Source organism: Calonectris borealis, chromosome 2 (genome assembly GCF_964195595.1).
Source record: "Calonectris borealis chromosome 2, bCalBor7.hap1.2, whole genome shotgun sequence".
NCBI lineage: Eukaryota > Metazoa > Chordata > Aves > Procellariiformes > Procellariidae > Calonectris > Calonectris borealis.
Genome location: NC_134313.1, coordinates 114,718,924 through 114,743,392, shown reverse-complemented (window position 1 = coordinate 114,743,392; position 24,469 = coordinate 114,718,924). Strand labels below are relative to the sequence as shown.

The 24,469-nt window shown below is 40.5% G+C and overlaps 1 protein-coding gene across 1 annotated transcript in view; it reads left to right on the top strand.

The window, feature by feature from the left end:
• Positions 1-24,469, top strand: part of POU6F2 (POU class 6 homeobox 2) — a 322,671-nt gene that overhangs the window by 203,334 nt on the left and 94,868 nt on the right. The window contains exon 5 of the mRNA XM_075142989.1: positions 15,184-15,515. Coding sequence (XP_074999090.1) covers positions 15,184-15,515 — 332 coding nt within the window. The remainder of the gene's footprint in view (positions 1-15,183; positions 15,516-24,469) is intronic.

The window sequence follows — 24,469 nt, the reverse complement described above, 5'->3', positions numbered from 1 at the left end:
GAGATGTGTTGCACTGGATGATTGCTTAAAGAACACTTGCCTTCACTTATGGGTCTTATCTTTGTAGGTGTTTTTCTGATGCAGTTCTCATCAGCTCTAATGATTGGGTAGCTATCGGCAAAAAAAAAAACCCTAAACATTCCTGAAAAAATAAAGGCAGGGATTTACACAACTGCTTTTGCCCACAGTCACATGAATAAGGCTTTCTGACAATAACGTTTAGCCAAATTTTCATTTGCTTCAATCCCCTGTTCAAAAGTGAGGATTGCTGGACTGCCATCATATTCCATAAGCTATAAAGAACTAAATGTCTACAGCTGGTAGGAAAAAGAAGCTGTTGTGGCCATATCTGCTCAAAGTGGGGGCTCTGTATTGGAGGAACAGCAGTTGAACTACTGGAGATGATGGCCATAAGAATTGCCCTCCCCTGCAGAATGCTGGAGGACCCCTGTAGAGCTGATCTTTCCAGTTGATCTTTGAACAAACAGGAGTCCAAAAATTGCCTTTTTTGGAAGATTGTGGGAGAGAGGGAAGGAAGAGTGTTGTTGTGGTCACGTGATGCTGGACCTGGCTCTGTCTCAAGGATGGAGATGAAAGCATAGCTTGCCCCATGCTCCCTGGTGCTTGGATGGAAAATCAAAGGGAACCATATTAATTTCAGCTTCATTGAAAACACACAGTAGAAAAAACATCCATAGCTGGCAAATGGAATTTTTAAATTGATGATGGAAGAAACATTCATTTCCAAGCTTCTGAGCGAGCTATTAAAATCAGCAGAGTAAAGACAAAATACCTGGCATTGAAAATGAAAGGAACAGTTTTTTGCATCTACTTAGTTAAAACTTGGCAAAACGAATCTAAAGCAGTGGTTTCAGATTTCTGTGTGCACTAACTGTGCCAACTTTTGTTCTCCGGGTTGCCATGATAGATAGTGCATCCCACTTGAGAAGCATTTTTTCCTCTAACTTTTTTAATCAGAAGTCAATTTAAGCAAAAAGCTAGATCTTGTATCAACACTGACATGTGTTTCTCTATTTTGTACTGTTGAATGGTCTAGGCTTTTCATTAAATACACTATTTTGGAACGAGCTCATCTCCATTTAATTGATATTGGAGTTACCGTAGTAAATCTAGTAGTGGTGTTTGCCCAGTATTTATGTAGTATTTTTCACATATGCCTCTCTGGGCTTCCTCAGGAGGATGAGAAATCCACTAATTTCACAAGTAAGGAAATTTGTGAGCAGTAAATTCTCGCCTTGCCCTCCCCCTCCAGGCCAAACATCATTATCTATGGCTATACATTAGCAACCAATTTCACATGATGACCAATGTTTTCATTATCTTCAAAATTTTCTTAATTCTTTACAGTTAAAAGTTACCTTTTGCATTATTTTATGAAAAGGTTATGTATAATAGAAGAAAAATTTAAGATAAAATTATAATTGTTCCACAGAAGCTTCACACAATCTAGTTACATCACTGCCAGTATGTTTCTATAGGATGAATAAAATATACCTATTAGCATACATTCTCTTTTGAATTTTCTCTATTTTTAGAGCAAGTTCTGCAGGATTCTATTACAATTCTCAAAAGGGTAACATTAACAGCAGGTGTATTTAATATTTGTAACAGCCTTAGTGTATTGGTAAACACTTTTTTTGTGTATGTGCATTAACACATTGTTGAATTTCTTTCAAAGACTGAGGAAACTGAAGATGACAATGAGAAACAATGTCAAACAATTTCAAACAATGAGAAGAATGTTTTGTAGCATCATTCAGGTTTGGTACAGCTAAACACAGGCCGCTGCTGTGACCTGAACCCTTATTTAAAATGATATTTCATTATCCTGAATATTAAAAAAATGAAGGGAATGTTGCCTTAGGGAAGGCAAAGACTAGCTTCCTATGAGTTTTTTTGAGAATTACTGATTAGCAACCAAAATCCACTTTTTTTTGCATTATCTGGTCTGGAAAAGCAAGTATTTTCATTGATAAGGGCAATAAGGTACTAGTTACTGCATCAAAAGGGCAACAACATTCTGTTCTGACTGAATATATGAATAGAAATAGTGAATGATTTTTAAGTAGATTTTTGGCCAATTGTAAATTTATCCTTTGGATTTTGTTCGCTTTCTATAACTGGGGACTCCTGCTCCTTGTAAGTACATAAATTATTTAAGTGGAAGTTCATATATTAATTGCTGTGTATCCCTTTCAAATTAAAAACAATTAACCTTGAAGAAGCAGCTTAAGCATGGGGGTTCCTGATACGTTTTTGATAGCCATAAAGTGGATAGTGCATTGACTGGGCAGAGCAATGCAGCTGTTTTTCTGGACTCGCCTAGCCCTTCTATTCAGCTGTGGATGGAACTTCATCCTAACGCAGAAGCGTGACTGACTTTACAGCCCGTGAATGAGGAGTGCCTATAAAATCTTCTCTCTAAGTCTCCCACCCAAATTTTCTACTGATGAGCAGTTTATCAATGTGAATAACCAGGTGGTTTATTTCAACAGTGAGCAGGAAATTTAGGTGGGTGGAAGCACACGAGCACTCAAAGAGCAGCTAATTCACTGTTGCTGTGCGAAGGTGATAGACGCCAAGCACACCCGAGTTAGGATTAGCACCTGAAGCAGCAACATGTTTGACTGATGAGCTATAGGGACAGGAGAGAAATCTGATATTCAGCCTCCCTCATTTTACTGCAAATTAAAAATGAGCAGTCAGTCCATCCGCAGCAGGTGACCAGCTGCAGAGTCCAGAACAGCTGGACTTTGTTTTTAATCTCTCTGCAAGTAAAATAAACAAACTAGGAAGAGGAATATAGGCAGATCGCCTTAAACTGACCTGTAGTTAGCTTAAAGCTTACAAAAATAAAACAGCTACTAGTACTGTGGTATGTTTTGAAATGCACAAAACCAAATACAGCCATTCTTATCTATGCACAGCAAATAATAAAAACCATGGAAGATTGTTAAAGACAGCAAAATAGAGCTACTGTGAGTCAACTGCAAGCAAACATAATGTACCTTGCTGTGGTACATATGTTCAGGAATGTCGTGTGGTGTGACAGACTACCAAATTAGAGTTCATTTCCCAGATCTTCTACAATTTCTCATGTGGAGGGAGTTGCACAGTCTCTCTGCATTGATCCCTCATCTGAAGAAAGAACACCTCCATTTTCTGCTCACATATTGAGGTTACAGCACCTAGCAGAGCACCTCCTCACCAGCCCAGTGACCTATGCTCAAGATTGCTTCTGTACCACAGCTATTAAGCAATTTCTCATGTCACATAGAGAAAGTTTTTTAGTCCATTTTTATTCTTCAATGACTGATAAAGAATGCCATATTCAACATGGTACTGCGTGTGTGCCCCAGCTGGTGAGGAATGGCCTTCAGTCCCTGGGATCTGCATAGGGACTGAAAGCATTACAGCCTTTGCAAGATCAGGCCACATGTTTTGTTTTGTTCTCTTCCCCACTTTTTTCACCCTGTTGCTACCATTTTTAATTTTTCATGGCTTGGTAAAAATAGGAGAAGTTCAAGGCTATATTGAGGATAACGAGGAAATTGTTAGAATCACAGAATCATAGAAACATTTACGTTGGAAAAGACCTTTAAGATCATCAAGTCCAACCATAAACCTAACACTGCCAAGTCTATCACTAAAGCATGTCCCTAAGCACCACGTCAACACATCTTTTAAATACCTCCAGAGATGGTGACTCAACCACTTCCCTGGGCAGCCTGTTCCAATGCTTGATAACCCTTTCAGTGAAGAAATTTTTCCTAATATCCAATCTAAACCTCCCCTGGTCCAACCTGAGGCCATTTCCTCTCATCCTATCACTTGTTACTTTGGAAAAGAGACTGACACCCACCTCGCTACAACCTCCTTTCAGGTAGTTGTAGAGAGCGATGAGGTCTCCCCTCAGCCTCCTCTTCTCCAGGCTAAACAACCCCAGTTGCCTCAGCCGTTCCTCCTAAGACTTGTTCTCTAGACCCTTCACCAGCTTTGTTGCTCTCCTCTGGACACGCTCCAGCACCTCCATGTCTTTCTTGTAGTGAGGGCCCCAAACCTGAACACAGTATTCCAGGTGCGGCCTCACCAGTGCCGAGTACAGGGGCACGATCACTTCCCTAGTCCTGCTGGCCACAATATGTCTGATACAGGCCAGGATGCCGTTGGCCTTCTTGGCCACCTGGGCACACTGCCGGCTCATGTTCAGCCGGCTGTCAACCAGCACCCCCAGGTCCTTTTCCTCTGGGCAGCTTTCCAGCCACTCTTCCCCAGGCCTGTAGCGTTGCCTGGGGTTGTTGTGGCCGAAGTGCAGGACCCGGCACTTGGCCTTGTTGAACCTCATACAGTTGGCCTCAGCCCATCGATCCAGCCTGTCCAGGTCCCTCTGCAGAGCCTTCCCACCCTCCAGCAGATCAACACTCCCGCCCAGCTTGGTGTCGTCTGCAAACTTACTGAAGGTGCACTCGATCCCCTTGTCCAGATCATTGATTAAACAGAACTGGCCCCAATACTGAGCGCTGGGGAACACAGCTCGTGACCAGCCGCCAACTGGATTTAACTCCATTCACCGCAACTCTTTGGGCCCAGCCATCCAGTCGTTTTTTTAACCAGTGAAGAGTACGCCCGTCCAAGCCATGAGCAGCCAGTTTCTCCAGGAGAATGCTGTGGGAGACAGTGTCAAAGGCTTTACTAAAGTCCAGGTAAACAACATCCACAGCCTTTCCCTCATCCACTAAGCAGGTCACCTTGTCATAAAAGGAGGTCATGTCAGTCAAGCAGGACCTGCCTTTCATAAACCCATGCTGATTGGGCCTGATCGCCTGGTTGTCCTGTATGTGCCGTGTGGTGGTACTCAAGATGACCTGCTCCATAACCTTCCCCAGCACCGAGGACAGACTGACAGGCCTGTAGTTCCCTGGGTCCTCCTTCTGGCCCTTCTTGTAGATGGACGTCACATTTGCTAACCTCCAGTCAATTGGGACCTCCCCGGTTAGCCAGCACGGCGGATAAATGATTGAAAGTGGCTTGGTGAGCACTTCCACCAGCTCCCTCAGTACCCTTGGGTGGATCCCATCTGGCCCCATAGACTTGTGTGTGTCTAAGTGGTGTAGCAGATTGCTAACCATTTCCCCTTGGACTATGGGGGCTTCATTCTGCTCCCCGTCCCTGTCTTCCAGATCAGGGGGCTGGGTACCCCAAGAACAAGTGGTTTTACTACTAAAGATTGAGGCAAAGAAGACATTAAGTACTTCAGCCTTTTCCTCATCCTTTGTTGCTGTGTTTCCCCCTGCATCCAATAAAGGATGGAGATTCTCCTTAGCCCTCCTTTTGTTGCTAATGTATTTATAGAAACTTTTGGTTTTTGTCTTTTATGGCAGTAGCCATATTAAGTTCTAGTTGGGCTTTGGCTCTTCTAATTTTCCCCCTGCATAACATTATGACATCTTTGTAGTCCTCCTGAGTTTCCTGCCCCTTCTTCCAAAGACCATAAACTCTCTTTTTTTTTCCTGAGTTCCAGCCGAAGCTCTCTGTTCAGCCAGGCCAGTCTTCTTGTTAACAAGGTTGAAGCCTAAGTCACTCCAGCAGAGCATTTGTGTGCACAGCCTTGCAGCAAGGTAGAACTGCCACTTTTGCACCTGGTTCTCATACTTGCTGTTGTAGTTTTATTGATTGTAAAGGAAAGGACTGGGCTGGGCTGCATTTTTTCCCTTTCTCCTTATGGTGTACATATTGCTGTTTTCTGAGTCATTCCATGGCCTGTTTTCACTGCTGTTCAGCTAACTTCTCTAGCTGGAATTTGGACACTGGGAACAGAATTTGCAGCTGTTTGAATCTTGGAGTTCTTAATAGAAAACAGAGTTCTCTCAGGTCTACCAGCTTTCAAAATAGACTGGAAGCAGAAAATGATAGAAACACGGATATAAAGAGAGTCTGAGAGATGAAAGCAACCAGTCATACCAAGTCACCTGGTAGGCACGGTACCCTCTGCTACTTCCCTCGGTTGAAGCTGGGGAAAGTGACATTGTCCTTTGTCATTCTCAGGACACTTCCACAAGCTCAGCATCAAGGCCAACCTTTTAAACCACAAACACTTTGATCCACTGTGTGGTTGTATTGTTTAAAAAAAGCCCAAACACACACACGCGCAAAAACCCCAGTACATTTCACTTACAGTAACTTCACTTTTAGTTAGGGAAACATGACTCACTTCAAAGACTCTTTGAAGAGACTTCTAATAATTCCTGATCTTCAAAGAACCATTGCTGAAGCTGTACCTGGATAAATATTTCTTTGTCGGAAGAGCCGTTTGCCATAAACAATTATAGAAGACGTAACTGCAGATCTATTATCTGAAAGAATGCAAAATCACCCTTTGAAGCCAGGAGGCAGTTCAACCAGTTCCTCTTGAGGACTTTGCCCCAAAGTCTCACATAGTCACCTTGCCAGCAGAAATGGCAGGGCACCTCGTGGACTGGGGACCGTGGTTCTCTGAACTGCAGGACAGGATTCTGCGTGACCTCTTCCAAAGCTCCTGGGGCCATATGGCGTTGCGCTGCTTTTTCTACAAGCATTGGTAGTTCGAGGCACATCAAACTCATAGTCTGCATAAGTGCCATGGAAATTATGGCTCACATCAATATTAGAGCATTTGAAAGAGACAAGGAGGGAAAAAAATAAGCTACAGTTCCTGTTATTAAAGGTTGTGTGTGCAGAGAGTGCCCAGCCTTTGTCTGATGTCCATTATGAGTCACGGTCATTGTTCTCTGAGTCAGCAGACTGCTGTTTCGAACTTAATTTCTTTGTGTCATTCATCTGTTCCCTGTCACATCCCTTCAGCTGTGAAATCTTATATTGGGCTCTGTTGGCCTTTAGATGATCATTTTTTCTCTGTCAATTAGTTTCTTTCAAAGGAGTACTGCAGATTTTTTCCCAAGAAATGAGAGGTTATCTTAAATTCTGGTCCATAGGAATGTTCTTATGGGCTCAATATGATCTGGAAATCCAATCTGTAGGAATACCATGCCACTCAGTTTGATCTTCCTTTCCAATTCTGTTCCTAGACAATCTGGGACCAGCCCTGCTCTCTGTAACTAGATGTCGTGGTTTAACCCCAGCCAGAGACTAAGCACTACACAGTTGCTCGCTTACTCCCCCCGCTGGGATGGGGGAGAGAATTGGAAGAGTAAAAGTGAGAAAACTCGTGGGTTGAGATAAAGACAGTTTAATAGGGAAAGCAAAAGCTGTGCGCGCAAGCAAAGCAAAACAAGGAATTCATTCACTACTTCCCATCGGCTGGCAGGTGTTCAGCCATCTCCAGGAAAGCAGGACTCCATCACGCGTAATGGTTGTTTGGGAAGACAAACGCCATCACTCCAAATGTCCCCCCCTTCCTTCTTCTTCCCCCAGCCTTATATGCTGAGCGTGACGTCATATGGTGTGGAATATCCCATTGGCCAGTTGGGTTAGCTGTCCTGGCTATGCTCCCTCCCAGCTTTTTGTGCACCTGGCAGAGCATGGGAAGCTGAAAAGTCCTTGACTAGTGTAAGCATTACATAGCAACAACTAAAACATTATTCTCATACTAAATCCAAAACATAACACTATACCAAGTACTAGGAAGAAAATTAACTCTATCCCAGCCAAAACCAGGACACTGGAAAACTGCTTTTATCTGGCATAAGGATTTGATGTTAAGATTCCTGCCCCCGATCTCTGAGAGAGTCATGTTTTCACAAAAGAAAACAAAAAAAACAGGCTGGTAAAATTAGGAGTTTACCAGATCTAGATATCGGTTGCTTGACACCCAGCCTTTGGCATTCAAACACTTACATTGCCCTCAGACTATGTTATGGTGGGTTTTTAATTGCCTGTCTTTGCATGAGAGTCCCAGGATGACTCCCTGATTGATCCCCTGTGTCTTGATGATATCCTGACTCCAGTTAATGTTTCAGCCATCTGTACAGTATGAGGCCTAAGGTCCCATTTGAGCTGAGGAAGCAAATGGCTTATTAAAGTCTAATTTCTCTAGCTTGTTCTTGCCTTTGGGCATTTTAAATAGGTTAATGCAATTTTTACAATACACTCAGGGAACTTTACTCACAGAGTGTTGTCATGAACTAGAGGAAAATAGCCCCTAGATTATCTCAAAATGGGAAGTATTCCAAATATACTTGCCCTGATACTTAGTCAAGCGCTCTACCTAGAACAACAACTTTTTCTTCTTTTTTTTTCCTTAAGATTTTAGTGGATTATTGTACATTTTATGGTTTGGTAAGGAAAAAAAAATGTCAGATTTATTTAATGCAGTGGATCATTTTTCAGGGAAGTTCTAGTATTCATCAAAATGTGGAGACACCACAGGCACCATATAAATTATGATGGTTTTCTTAATACTTCCTTTTTATTGCCTATATTCTTTAAAGTGAATTTAGTGCTCATGAAAGATGCTGGATATGACAACAGTAGAAAGTGAAGCCCTCTGTTTATCTGCAGAATTGGTACAGAGGAGCATTGGCAATGCAAGTTCCTCCTCATAACCACACCTGCGTTCTGCAGCTGTAACCTTGAGGGATCACCTTTAGGAAGGAGAAGATGACTTGGTCTCTTTACTCTTTCTATCCTTAGCCTCTCTGCTGAAAGTGCAAATAAAGATGTCAATTGATGCCATCCAAGGCCGTAGTCTTTATGATCTTCCTAATCGGTATTGGGAGACCATCAATTTATTACCTTGATTGTGTGGCAGGCTGCCTCCAGTGCAGGCTCTCTGTGGGTGTCTGTGTGTGAATACATCTGCTATACATCTAATACATCTTCTATAAGGTAGAAAACACTCAAAAGCACCATCAAAGTGCAGCGACTTTTGTACCCTGTATTGACCTAGACTGGATATGAACCAGTGATTTAGAAATAATATGCTCTGTATCCCATTACTAATCTCTTCAGCCACAAGTCCAACCCTTCCTTTTTTTTTTTCCCCCACAAAGAGGATTCTAATATATTTAAAGTGACTCACACTTTGCTCTTAAAAAGAAAATTCAAGCATATGCAAAAGGGTATTTGGCTAACCTATCCTTCATTACCCAGGAGGGAGAGAGTGTAAACACAAGCTTGCATTAGACTGTTCAGCGTCTGCATTCAATCTTTAGAAATCTGTTTCAAAGAAAAGAAAGGCATAACCTCATTAGAAGAGAAACAACAGGGTAGAAAAAAAAGCAGGCCGTGTCAGTTCAAACGCAAGCCCAGATGCTGAAGTTAGTTACACTTTTCAGTTTAAGGCAATGCAAATCCATTCTCCATTACTGGGGAAATAGAAAAAGGCATTAGGCTCTTGAGATGGCAAGAGCCAAGTTCTGTGCTCAGTCAAATAGGAAAAGGTTTAATGTATGATTTTCTCCTTTTTAGTCCATTGTACATTGTGTCAAGGCACTGAAGAACATCTATGCAATTATGTAAATAGGAGGCTAGAGGATAGAGCAGCACAATCGTTTGTAGGCTAAAATTGTGTCTTATTCCTCCTACCCCTTCTTCCTCTTTACAATGAAACAAACATGCACAAAACATTAATAAAATAAATCAGACATTATGTGAAGCTTATCCACAAGAGCAGATACAAATTCTAGATACAAATTTGTATTCTAGATACAAATTAAATCCCTGAACATTAATTTGATCTTCTGCCAAGCGCTGTAGAGGTCTTAAGAATCTGAGTTTATATTGTGAATGAGAGGTGAATAAAGACTTGTAATTTTTACATTGTTTTCATTATATAAACATTTGTGGGCTTACATACGTTCCTCGCTTTTTAGAGAAATGTGATTAAACTTTCAAATGTATATTTTTATTTAAAATATAACAAGATCCATTCCCATACCTATGTAATAATATGTCAGCCAGAGGCAGCAGGCAGTTGATACTACTTTTGGTGAATACAACCAGGATTGGGATTTGAAGACAGAGCCTATTCAGTTTTCCTACTAAGAAAATTATTCACTCGTTCTCCCTCTCATGGATCAGACTGCTGCTTTCAGCATGGTTGCATCAGAGGTGAATTTTTCCCATTGCATCACTCTGCTTGACAGAGGGGCATTTTAGTTTCATTTCAGTTTCGTGTAGGTAACCAGCAGAGGAACAGAAGACACAAGGAAAACATGAAAAGACAACATTTTATGTAAATATTGTAAATGCATAGCAGTATTGTGCCTAAGGTATTCCCCAAAGGAAGTCAAGGAGTGTGTTCCTTTTAGATCATAACTTTCTCTAAGTCCTTAAAGTAGTCTGTCTGAGGTCTGTGACAAGTATAGAAGTAGGTGACCTGGGAGATCAGAAAGTTTGCTTTTGCTGCTTCTTGACCATCCATTTGCACCACTTAACTCCATATCTCTTATTCTAATGTAAATGATTTGATACAGTGGCTAAGCATAATCCACTTAAAGTAGGATCATAGAACATGGGACGATCCCTTGGGAAGTCTGCCATGGCACTGCAGCAACCAAGAAATTATAGTTAAAACTTAAGTTTGAGAACCCTTCCTGCTATAGTTTCCGTGTAAGTATAAGTTCTTACCAGCTTCTTGGATACCTGGTATATATTCAACATGTATTTTTGTTGAGGAAAGTTGAAATGTCGACAGAGTTTGTGGATTTTCCTCACAGTTTTTCATAGCTAGCATGCATTTTTTAGTTAATTATCTCCCTTTTAAAGTGATGTACTTTTTGTTGTCTTTTTTAACCATAGAAAGAACTTTTTTGCAATTTTTTGCAAGCTTTTTTAATTCTTGAATGCAATTCTGAAAGGAACTAGGCACTTCTCACTTAAATATGTCAAAGTTTTACCCAGCTGTTAGCCAGTAAGTCATAAAAAGATTCCTGTGAGGTAGGCAGCGCATGTTATCTTTTATACATGCAGACATAGCACTGTTGTACCACCTGAAATTCCATCAGGCTCCAAGCTCTGCAGAAAGTGACAAATGCTAGACAGGTATACGATTTATAATGGATGAGGTACGCAAGCAAGCTCTGGGAGTTGGATTGGATTTGATTACAAACAATAATATGACACAACCCTTGCTGTGGATAGTTCACGCATTGTGAGAGGCAGTGCAATCAGGCAGCATGAACACCCATCTGCAGGCATGATCCAGAGCCCTAAATCCACCTTTGCAGTACATCTACTGTGTGGCTTTGGGAAAGCCTTGTCTGGTCTAACAGTTCTTCTTCTAATTCCCTGTCTGTTTGTTTAACAACAGCATGTTAAACAACCATACCTCACTAAGCCACTTCAATGCGATTTATAGCTCAACATAATAGCAGGCTTCGGAGAGGCTTTTCAAAGGAATTATATGAAAAGACAAGAAGTTATTTGAATAATTTTGTGCAGTTGCTGGCAATGAACTTGGAAACTTTTCCATGAAGTAACGTTTCCCTATCAACAAAATTTTCCCCGAGGGACCACCTTCCACCCCAGTAAGAGTGAGTGCACTTCCAGTACAAAAATGAATGGTAGAGATATTGATATTCCTGCATCGGCCAACATTCAAGTATTGAACAGTACTGAATGCAAAGCTTTTCTACTCCTAGATGGGGAATGAAAAAATCTCCATATCAAGCCATCATCTGAAAGTGCTGGGCATGCCCACAGAATTTACAAACTTGATGTTTTCCAAGTCAACTTCAGACCCTCTTCATTCATCAGACAAACCAGGTTGCCTGAGTGATTGCACCTGCTCACATTTTCAATGCACAGAATTATGTTGGTGGTGACCATTCAACATCAGTTACAGTAGCAGCTCAGTGGGACCTGAACCTGCAAAATTTTAGATTAAAAAAAAGCTCTTGAGGCATTTTTTCCCCTTTTTCTTCCCTCTGGATTCTGTCCCCTGTTTTATGTATTGGCAGAAGAAAGAATGTGCAAATCAAAATGTCCATTAAACAGAGTATTGGTCTTGTGGAGAATGAAAGTTTAATGAAGATTTAATTTTTAAGAATGTAATTCAACAGCTGATCAAGGGCATGACTCGTCAATGAAACTGAGGTCTACACCATTAGGATGACTGTTCTAGCAAGTAAATCCCAACATGTGCAACAATATAATCTTTCTTACTTAAGCAGATTCATAGTAAAACTGCATTTCAGTAAGAGTGGATTTTTGTCCGATGGTAAACAAACAGATCAGTACTATTTCTGTGTATCTGTATCTGTGCTTTAGACTGCAATTTTGCAAGGCTACTTATATCACTGGCAACATTTCAATGAGAGCATCCTAAAAGAAAATCGTGTGCTCTGTGGTGAACACTAATACTAACAATTATTAAATATTAGTCTTCTGATTGCTCTGAGCTATATGCAAACACACAAAATAATAAACTTTTTGCAATGTAATGTAACCACCCTTTCATTTGTTTTAGTTTGTCAGGAAATGTAATTTATTTTACACTTTGGGCTTCTTTATTATTCTTCTCATGTCTTGTATGTCACCATTTTAAGAAGTCCAGGTAATGATGCTTTTATCTTTAATATTATATCAACAGATATTTTTTGTATACCGTAAGTTCAATCATAAGATCATCGACAAAAATTTTGCACTGTCCTGGTTTTGCACTTTTATGTTATCCGAATCACAGTTATCCCTCTGTCCTGTCTTACCTTGTGTTACCTCAGATTGATGCTTCCAGCATTCTTTTAATTATTGGCCATATTTTCCAAATTCTAGCTGAAAGGCGTACCTCAAGGAGCCAAACACGTTCTGTGCTCCAAAAATGTTTCAGTAGATGGCTTCCCCTCCACCTCAAATGCTTTTGCCTGTCTCTTACTACATGACCCAGTGACCTACATACAACGTATGGCATTTGGACAAATCCATTCTTCCAAGCCATGGCCTTTAAGAGTGCCCTGTGAGAGCAAAAGGGTTTGGGGACCATTGCAGTACAGAAAAAAAAACCCACTATATCTAGGTTGCTATAGAGAAAGTTTTGACTCATCCTGTCCAGTTATGCACATAGAATATAAAACGACCCCTTTGTTCCCTTCTATGAGCCGTGTGTGTTATGCTTCTGTGGGGCATCATTGCATTCATTTCTGGATTGGAGTCTGTGGAAGCAGTAAGGGCATGTTGTGTTTGAAGTCTTGGTTCTGGTTATCAATGGTTTGTCCAGATCGCTAAACTATCACAGGTGAGGGAATGGCCTGCAGAAGATAAAGAGCTGGTCTAGATTAGGTTTTACCTCATTGGAATGGGAAGGGTCTTTCCGCCTCTGTGTGCATACCTACAGATAGAATTGGTGAATGGTATTACTTGCCATCTGAGGTGCTTCATGCTATGGTTAATACTTGTCTATGCAGTTGCTTTCTTGTATACACACCTTCTCCATTCTTTGTTCTCATATACCTTAGCTTATATTTCCACTTACTACTCTCTGGGCTTTGGGGCATTTAAGTACGAGTTCTGATCGTGGAATTGATGGGAGTGTACCTTTACTTCTTTTGCATGAGATACCATGCGTGTTTTTAATCTGATGGTCACTCTGTTTTATGTTGAAACACAAAACTTCCAGCTTTCCTGATGGAAATATATTGGTGTTACCAGTCCTCCTTCTTTGCATTATTCAGGTTCTTTGTGGAAGTCACATACACATGACTATAATTCTTGTAAAGGCATTATTTGTAGTTTGATTCCCACCTCCGGTGAAAGAAAATTTAGAGCAGTTATGAGTATAGGAATGGATGACCAACAGCTCTTCCTACCAAGCCTTTTGCTTTTCCTTCATACAGCCTTTTCTGGCTTACCCATTTTGCCTCATCTTTCTCTTTTTCCTTTTCTTTTTTCTTTTGCTTATTCCAGTTTATGGCTCATTGATTTCATAAGTCATACCAAGACCTCAGGTTCATCCCCAGGGCATAGACATCTGGTAAGCTGAAATAGGGATGTCGACATGAAAAGAAAGTGGAGATGACTTGGCTTTATCTACCAATCCACAAATAACTTGGTGAACAGAGTTTCTGGCCATGAAATCTGAATACCATTTTAGAAATAACAAGTTGGATTCACACCCAGTTTACTTTGGCTTCTGCTGATGGAAATTATAATACAGAATAGAGTTGGCAAAGCAGTACAGAGGGCAAAGTAGTGCAATGATCTTGTAAGCTGTTCCTCTTGGGATCTCATAGCCATCTAACGCAAACCCTAAGATGTTGATTAGAGTGGGTAAGGCCGGAGACCCAGGTGACTTATTCAGGGCATAACCCCAGAAAGCATCAGGTTCCTGTGGTGTTCTGGCTGCTGCTTAAAACTGTTCTTCCTTAGAGACATCCTTGTGGCACACTTCTTGCCTTCCTGAATTTAATGAATGCCCTAGTCAATTTGAAAGTGTCTCTGGGAGATAAAGTTTGCTCCTCTGTGCCAGCAAGTTGATATGAGCCACCAGTTTCCAACCCTCACGTTTGGAGCACATGCTAGCGAAACACGATAGACTTTTACTACCAGGAGTAAGTGAGCAGTGCAAGCACACAGAATACCTACCCTATTTCACAAGAGGAACTTTATAGCTTTTAGATGTGAGTGATAAGAAGCAGTTCTAATTTCAGAGACTCACACATTTTATTGGGTATTTTTGCTACCTATACATTGCACAAGAAATTTCACAGCTGAAAGTTTTATTTCCTGACACCTGCTGTATAAAGATGTGACTAAGCTCTTTTCAGAGCATCCTTTATTTTACAACTAGGGTTTTCTCCTCCTCTATATAACAGCACCAGTTCATGTTATGAGTTCTTGCTATGCTATGTACAGTGACATCCTGTTGGCCTCTTCTCTAGGCAGGCAAAATTCCCATTGGCTTCACTGGTAAGCTTGTCTGAGCAAATACTGCTGGTCAGCTCTGAGGCCCATTCTGTGGGCAGAGTGGTAGCCCTTTCGAAGGTTTGCTTTCATTGCCTCCAGTAAAGTCCATGTCTTACCACAAAACTGCACTGGCAGAACCACAGGCTATTATTGATGGGAATGTGTTCATTAATTTCCTGCCACAATCTGAAGTCGGAGGCCAGCTGTCCTCAGCGGGCAGTGTACCCCACAATGTAACAGAACCAGAATTTAATCCAGATTATCTTTAACACAGTAGGTATTACTGAAACCTACATAACTCCTTTCCCTCTCTTGAATTCACAGCTACCTCATCCCTGAACTCCCAGCTTCAACAGCTTCAGCATCTTCAGCAGCTCCAGCATCAACAGCAACAGCAACAGCAAGGTCAGCAGCAGCAACAGCAGCAGCAAAGCCAGCAGCAGCAGCAAGGTCAGCAGACGCAGACTCCACAGCCACCCCAGCAGACCCAGCAGCCACAGCCACAGCCGTCAGCGCCACCGCAGCAGAACCAAACACAGTCCCAGAGCCAGAGCCAACCGCCTCCGGCCCCACAGTCCTCCAGCTCCCCTCAGAAACCCAGCCAGTCACCAGGGCATGGCCTTCCATCTCCTCTTACTTCACCAAATCCATTGCAGGTAGGACGCTAAGTACAAATCTCTAATGGTCTAACAACAGAAAGTGCATACTCTCCCACTGCAAGGGGAAATCAAGTGAAGGTTACACCTTCTGACCATACAGGCTAAGAAATTCCACTTTGTAGTAGTTAATCCATATAGGCATGCAGCTTAGAACAGCTAAAAGGCCTGATAAACTGGAAAAGCATAACTAATGATGGTCCTAGTCTGCTCCTTTCTGAAGAGTAAACATCTTCTGCTCTTAAAGTCCATATCATAAAACCTATAGAAAACTATCTAATTTTTCCCACATTTTTTTTGCATGTGACCTTTGCAAATGGCATTTGCCCAGCAGTCACCCTTTATGGTAACTTATGAGGACAGCAAAGTTAGCTGTTCATTAGCAGATGATCCTGACTGTCCCTAAAAGAAACAGAGCTTCTGCTGGTGGACGTGTACAAGGGATGGATGGGTTTTTCTTCCTCTTGAAATCACAGTCTTAATGTTTATCCTGCTAAGAATCAAATACTTCTGTTAAGAGTCTCAGTATAGACTACAAAACTAAGAATACCAGTTAATGCCTTTCCTAGATGCTCACTCCAATGAACGGATGTTTTTTAATAGACCAACAGCTATGGCACCCACACTGATGCTGGACTCCTTGGAATTCCCGGGCAGAAACAGGAGAGCTCTGATCCAATGGTCCTATTTCTTATACTTGGGTGTTCTCGCACTACATGTGTCAAGCTATATTCATGTCCTGCAAGAACATCTTTGACTGAAGCCACATGATTCTGAATAAACACCAGAGTAGTCTGTGAAGTGAGCAGAATCTCTTTCACTGGGCAGTGGAACTGCACTTAGAAACCAGCAAAGTCTCTATTCACTTCACTCTCTAAATTTTGAGACTCCACTTTAAAGGTTTTATCCACACTGATGGATTCGGCTCCATTTCCTGCAGAAATTAAACTGCATTAGCTTAATAATTAAAAAATCCTTTTTCAAACAATTAAGGGAATTGGTTTACAAGAAGCTGTGTTTGCCATGTGGCCAGTTAAACCTGCATTAATCTGAGCTTCAACTAAATTGCATCAAATCTGATTTTTTAATGGTTTAGATAATAGACTTAAAAGTCCACAAGAGATGTGTCCTTGCTTCTTGAGCTTTTTCTTATAGTAGAGCATAATGTTTCTAGAGCTTCTTCTGTGTATTGTCTTAAGGGCTACTTAAGCAGCACTTAATGCCCAGTCTATCATGCTAGTGAGTGCTTTGGGACTCTTTAGTATGCAGATTATTGACATACAGAGACAGGAATCTTTCCAGAGGAGCTTCTGTTACATTTTATTGTCTTGGTGCAGCTGTAATGTATGTACACTAACTGTATATGCTATATGTTGCTAAAATGGCCTGCTAAATATTTTGCTTCAAAATATTTCAGTTTTCTAAACAAAGCCAGTGCACGCATAAATTAGAGTTGGAATGGGGAGGAAGTGGGATCATCTCAGTGAACATACCTCAAGAGGGTTGTACTAACACTGAATATGAAGTCTTAGCTCTCGTATAGCCTCTAGTCCCAATCTAAATCTCAACTGAGTCTGAATGCTTCCAGTCTCATCTGTGACCTACAGGTACAGGCCAGTAGAAGGACTTTCTACTGTTAGCTCTCCAGGGTCACATCTCACTTGCAGAAGTACAATAGAAGTAAGTAAAACCAATAATTCCTTGCATGGGAGGTGCCAATGTCAATGTTTTTATGGAGATACCTTGGCACATTGCTCTCTTCAGCATGCTTCTCCTCACAACTACCCTTCTGAGGGCAGTCTGGATGTGGCAAACTCAACAGAAGTGGAAGGAGGGAACCAAGTACTCTGAGGTGGTTTTAGTTCAAACACTATGCCCTAAACCTTTTAGGAACTGGGATTAGAGTTAATGAAAGACAGTGAGAGATCTGGCATTCCCACTGGGCTGAGCTCAGCCAGCACTGCTAAGCCAGCTGCGTGACTGGGACACTTTCAGAACAACAGTCAAGGAATTAGAGGTCATTAGCTGTCAGCTCTGGCTCAGCATTAAAGAGTTACTAATAAATTGGGGGATAATGTTCTTTTTTATGTTCTTTCCTCTCTGATCCTCGCCATTTAAATAGCCATGAAAATCCAAAGTTTGTTCACAGACAAATACGCTGTATGCTGACATCCAGAAGAGAAGCCAGAATTCAGCGTGGTACTTCAGGCCTCTCCCTAGCGATATGTGTAGGGCCATTAGTTTGGCCTTCTAGCCATTTCTACAGCATTTCTACAGCAAGCATGTTACTTCTTAAGCTTCCCTAAGAAATACTTAAGAACTTGAAACATGCTCTGTCATATTGCTGAGAATGGTGAGACTCTTTAATATGCAAACCAGTGACACTCAGAAATATTTCCAGAGGAACTGCTGTTGCCCTTTATATATGGCTGAAGGATGTGTTCGGGTGCTTTTCTAAAGCAGAGCAGTGGTAAGATGTCCTCCATGAAATTTGTCTTTCCATTCTAAATCCTGCAGAGAATAGCTGCTTTACCCCCGTACATCTAGCTTGAGGACTGGATCTGAAATTGTTTTCTCCTGCACAAACATAAAAAAAAAAAACGTAAAAAAGGAAGGAGCACACATATATGAACTGAGCAACAGTTCATATATCCAGTTCATAATAGCTGCTTAGAATGTGGATTTTTTTAATGTCTAATGCTTTAACTTAAAAATCGACCTAGAAAAAAATTCAGAGGTATTATGGCCTCTAAGGTAATGTTCTTTATGAACTAGAATGAAATGGGTTTTGTTTGAAGAATATTAAGGGAATAAAGATCAACTAAGTTAAAGTTTGACAGCTTAAATTTCATTTCTGAATTCTTGATTTTTTCATGTGGGCTTTATCCTCTTACATTATTCAGGATCTGTCTGAAAGATATTAGTTTAGAACAATGCAACCTCAAAAAATTGTCATGGAAAGTCAGTAATTCAGGAGGATGATTGTGTTTGTTTCAAAAAACTCTGAAGGATAACAGCAATTACATCTCAAAATGTACAGATGCTGTCATGTCCTTCAGAAGGCAAATTAAATGAAAGTGACTTGCTTAGGTATACCTGGGTGAGGTACTTTTGCTAGCTGATCAGAAATTAATAATACCGGTGCACAGTACACCAGCTAGAAGTCTCAGAACGATTCTTGTCAGATTGCTCTGTAATACTCTGCTCTAATTTTATCACTATTCTTTACTCAGTTCAGTGGGCTGGATTGTAGTTACAAAACTATTATTTTTAGGAAGTCTTTTAATGATTTTGTAGAAAGATGAAAAACCTCACTTTAGGTTCCAGGGCCTGGATTCTGTGCTGACACTAGTGATGATGCTCCAGATTTACACTGCTAAAAGCAAACCACTGCAGAACCAGGGTCATCTCTGATTTGCAAAAGACAGCAAACCAGAGGAGAATTTCAGGAAGTGGTGGGTCAGGTAGATGATGGAAGACTTTCATCCCTTCATTTTAAAATGGTGAAATTCCTCATATTGATAATTGTAGTCTGATTGTTACTTTCATTGTGTCAATTGATTGAGACAAAGGAATCCAGAGGTGAAAGACAATCTAGCTCATGTTGTAAATTGGGAACTTCGAAACCTTTACTTCTGGGAAAATACACTTCTCCAAATATGCTTCTTGAATGGTCAGCATGTTGCATCTTCAAAGCATAGTTAGCACCTCTTACAGAGTTTCCATTCAATTACATTTCTGGAGCCATAAGATCTTGATTACATGTTGTATAAAATCAGATGAGCCAAGTACTAAGGAGCTAATTATTCTGCTTGACTACCAGGATAAGGCACTTTGTATCAGCAACATATATTTAACTGGCTCCAAACGGGGATTAGCTTCTGGTGCTGACACTCACTGTGAGTTTTAGCGGTATGGATAAAATGAATGTACCCACAGTCAGATCTACAAAGGGAGAGCTGCACTATAGGAATAGAAGAATTCCCAATGATTTCTGCTGCTCTGTTCGTTTGTGAGTAGGAACAGACAAACAGGAAATCCACCAGGGATTGCCCCACTGTAAAATTATTCTGACCGTTTTCAGAACTCTTTCCTAAAACACCTTTTTGTCATAGAAGATACCTACAATAACTGGAGCTGATGGAAGATGATGAGTGAGAAAAAAAAATAATAAAAGGAGGGAAGAAGGGAAGTGAGGAGATGACAACAGCAGAAAAATCTTCCAAGTAATAGCAAACTCTGGGATAGCAAAACCAGAACCTCCTTCAGATTAAATTTTCATACTAATCTTAAATAATGTATTTGGAACCTCAACAATTTTATAACAAAGGAGAAAAGAAAAGCAGAAAGGCTGAAACACTCAGCCCCTTCCCTTCCCCTCCCCAACCTCATTCGCTGATTAGCTTCTCATTAAAGAAAAATCTACTTTAAAGAAATCTCCGTGTTTACTGACACTTTGATAGATTTACATATATTTAAGATACAGAAGAAACAACCAAGTCTCTGTTGCTTTGAGGAAGGCAGCTGGGATAATTTTGCAAGGACTATAGTAATGGGCTGTCTTTATGTCTGTGTTCACATCCAAGACCTGCTGTATTTTTCTCATGCTTATTGAATCCTGAGATCAAGAAAACTCGATCAAGATTATGACACCAGTAATCTCACTGAGGATTTTTTATGTTTTGCTAAAATTATCTAGCCTTCTTCCTGCATATGATACTGTGCAATGTATGACTGTCTGAATCTGTTCCCAAGTTACTTAGTAATCAGTTTGACAAAAAATATTTTATAAATGGTGAGCAAATGCAGTGATTTGAATCCATTTTCCAAAATTTCCTAATTTTTGGTATCAATAGGGAGTGAAATACTGCACATCACAAGGCAACAGGTGATACAGAGACGTAAGTGGACATTCATTCAAGAAGGTTCCTGTCCATCACCTGCTTAGACTGAGCCTGTTGAAGTGCTGATCTTAGGTGGATTTCCAGGAGGTACTGGTAAGACGTAGGTCTCAGCTCTAAACCAATAGCATGGAAACTCCCCTGCAGGCAGCTAAATTGAGTTGAGCTGGTTGAACTGTTGAGAATATTTTGCATATTTCATACCCTGCTCATTTCAAACAGGTCCAGAAAGATTTAAAAATCTTGGTCTACTGACAGTTTTGGATTTCTGAGTATTCTTACAGTGTTTTAATTATTTTTGTGGGTTGATAAAGGTGATTTCATGAGTGGAAGAGGCAAGTACTTGTGTAAAAATTTCCACTAGCTGGAAAGTCATGGTCATACTGATGTATCACACACACACATGCTTATCACCCGTTGCAACTGGTGTTGTGATTCAGGTCCCCTCCTTTTGTTTTTATGCTCTTCCTTTTGCCACTGCAGTAGTTCTGTGAACCACACAGACATTACTGTTCACAACCTTGAACCTTGCTTGAGAAATTGTTGGCTTTGCGTTTCAGTGCATCCAGGGCCTCCTTTCTTCTCCTCTGGGCACTTCCATGATCATCCTCATCCCTTCTGGGTCTGCCACCGGCTAGGCCACTCTGATATGGCAACATGGAAGTTTGTCCTAGCTGGATGCTCAGGTGTCTCTGCACTGTGCTGTCCCATGCTCCCTGGCCCCGGTGCACAGTGCAGAGAGATGCAAGCTGGTTTCCTGGCACAGCTAGCTTGTTTGAGGGCTGCTACTCTTCATGTTTACCTGGAGATGCATGGGTGTCGTTTCCACAGAAAGGCTAGTTTCAATTATCTGTAAGACTGCATCCATCCACAGGACTGAGTGGGTTTCAGATCTTCTCCTCAGCTGTCTTCCTTCTCCCAGAAGCTCATTGCTTTTTTGGGTCTCTGAGGCATTGGGACTTCACACTGTAAAGCTGTTGAATACTGCATTTAAAAAGAGCAAAGAGATGTTTAAGGGTTCTCAAAGAGACCTTATAAGCAAGTCTCTTCATTCCCTGAGGAAACCTTCTCTCAGTTGGAGCACTGGCTGCCTGGTCCATCCAAATATACTCCGTAGGTGTTGCTATTTTCAGAAGCACAAGGAGTACTGGTGTCTGACTCACATTTAAAGCAAAGGAAATTAATCTTCGAGCAAAACAACTGGCATTATTAGCACCCAAGGGGCAGAAGCTGAGGCTAATATAGGAAACCATTTGCTAGAGAATTCTCTGAAGGAGAGGAAAGTGGAGCTGTTTGCCCAGCAAGCTCTGGCTTTTGAAATGGGAGCATTTAATAAACTCCCTAAAGCAACTGAAGTATTTAATAAATGGGGAAATAAATAAATGATATCCTCCCAGGACAAATCTGGGAAAAGATCTGTATCCCATAAGGTCTTCTATTTCCAAAGCCTCTGTAGGCAAAGAGGAGGACCCTTGGGGATCTAGGGACAGAAAAAATTGACACAGCGCCTCAGATATTCTTTTAAATCCAGTGGATTTGTTTTTCTAGCATTTATTTGTCTTAATTTCTCTTTTCACTCATATTTCCAAAAATTTTCAGGGAAGTAGAGAATATCCCAAAGCATTAATTTATTTTCCCCTATTTTTCGTACCCCTCACTTCTTTATAATAAAGCAAAGAAAGAAGAAAAAAAAATGCAAGTCATCACAGGTTTCTAGTTCCGCGAGAAAAAAAATTCTTCTACTTGGAAGCAAATGGACCAAGTGAACACAGAGAACCTAGTGGGCTTGTTGAAACTGATTGAGGAGCAATATTCTGGAAGTGATATAGCCCTGACGTTATATCATTCAAGGTTCCTTGTACAAATAAACACCTAAAAGAGGTTGCTCAGCTTCTAGGTACGGCCTCAGAAAAAAAAAAAAAGTAAAAAAAAAAAAAAAAAGGCCACTCCAGACTGTGTTTTAAAGTTTAAAATTAAGCCTTTTTCAGCAGTATTGCTGAGACCTATCAGAGTGTCCACTTGTGGATTCTGTTGGTGGTTTTAGCAGATGCAGTTTAGGGTAGGTGTTTAAAAAAATAATACTACTTTCTCTTTTTTATTGGTAGCCAGAATGTTTTGAGAGAGTGACTAAGCACAGGCCTGGAGATTATGAAATTTGCTTAAGTGTTAATGGGTTGATTGCTGAGTTACAGCCTGCCGTCTTTACTGGAAATTGATTGACTGGTGCTGCAGGTCTTCACACTTGACGCTCGGATTTGACTCGAAAATTCTGCCAAGTCTTTTACTCTGAAATTTATCTTAATTAGATCTGAAAGACCTGCCACAGCAGAATAGTCACACCGATTAAAATGAAAAACAGGAGAAATTACTGATCAAATTAATCATAATGTCGGGTTACAGCTGTAGGTCTGATGTAATTTGCCACTCCAGTGAGTTACATCGGCCCAGGCAGAGGAAAGAGAGCTGGTTTTACGCTGATCCGTAACACCAGGCAGCTTCGGGCAGCCCATCAGGACGTTTATTCCATTCATTCTCTTGGCTTATTCTGACCTTAGTGCTGCAACTAGAAACAAATTAGGCAAAAGAAAAAAAATATCCTTTTACGCAAGGGGTCGCATTGGAAACATGAGCTTTCCAAATCCTTCTTGTTTCATTTTTCCCCTTTCTCCACCACCCTTCTACTTTTGTTTAAAGTAACCAGCAATTAATTATGTGGAAATTTGAAAATTAACAGGTCAGAGGTTACCACCTCAGGCACAAGTCAGAAAATGTGTATTTCTAAGAGTTCCTAGTGGGTTAAGATATGAGGAAATCAGGATCATTTAAGCAAATGGGTATATAGCAGCACATGAGAAGGCATGTCCTAGCAGGTAGGAAATCAACAATCAGATTTGATATCCCATAGATGTGATGATCCTAAAATTTATTTTTAAATTACGTACTTGTAAGATACTACATTCTACTATAACATTTTTTTTTTAAAAAAGAAATGTACAAGTCACTGGTTGAATCCATGTTAGGAGATAGGTTGGGGGTCTTAAGGGGCCCCACCATAAAATTTTCATCTGGAAGAGAAGTCTTCTGCAAGTTTCCTAGTATTCATTCCACTAGCAAGCTTTGAAAGATTTTTAGGACAACCTGTCTTGTAGCACCACTGTATTTTTTGCTGCTGATCCAGGACAAAGTTGAGAAATGAAGATATTTGCCACCAGCTGAGAAAGGGAGTGAAGTAAAGGAAAGTGACCAAGAAACTAGATAAGCACTGTGAGTCTCAGAAAAAAAAATTGTCTTACCTTTAAAATACACCCAATTTTTCATTTTGATACTGTAGTAACTTAAACCAATCAGGAATTTTCTAAGTGGCTTTTCTTTTCCAACAATGATGTGATTGGTTGGTTTCTCCCCTGCCCCAAATTTCATTTCAGTTTTCTATTTCAGGCCTGGGAAATGGAAAGAACTGAGGATAGCTTTTGTTTAAAATCAGCTTAAGTTGTATATAAACAATTTATTACATCAAATTGTCTAAAAAATAGTGATTTAACAAAAGAAATGGAAAACATTTTAATTCATGACGATGATTTGAAATCTGCTGAAATACTTCATAATTTTCAAATGCAAGTTTTGTTTGCTGAAACATTTCAATATTCCATCTTTTATCTGCACTTGGATCAGAAATTACATCTTAAATCAGGACAATTTCCTGAACAACAGGAATTTGACTTATTTCTGATAGCTTAGACATGATCAAATATCCTGTGCAGATTCCAGTTGGAGAACCAAGCTAGGTTATGTTTGTGAAAGAGATTGGAAGGCAAAGCCAAGTTTCCAGAAGGGAAAAACTGATGTATGAAAATAGCACATCATATATTGCTAGGATTATCCTTTTACTAAAGGAATGATGATGGTGCATTTTAGTTCTTAAAGGAGCTGAGGTTCTTTAAAGCAGCAATCACTGCTGCAATATCATTGTTAAGAAATACTTACATGCTTGTAAGAAGCATCAGGGAAGCAATTGGACCTGGGAGGATCCTATCCTAGGCACTTAGTAAGAAT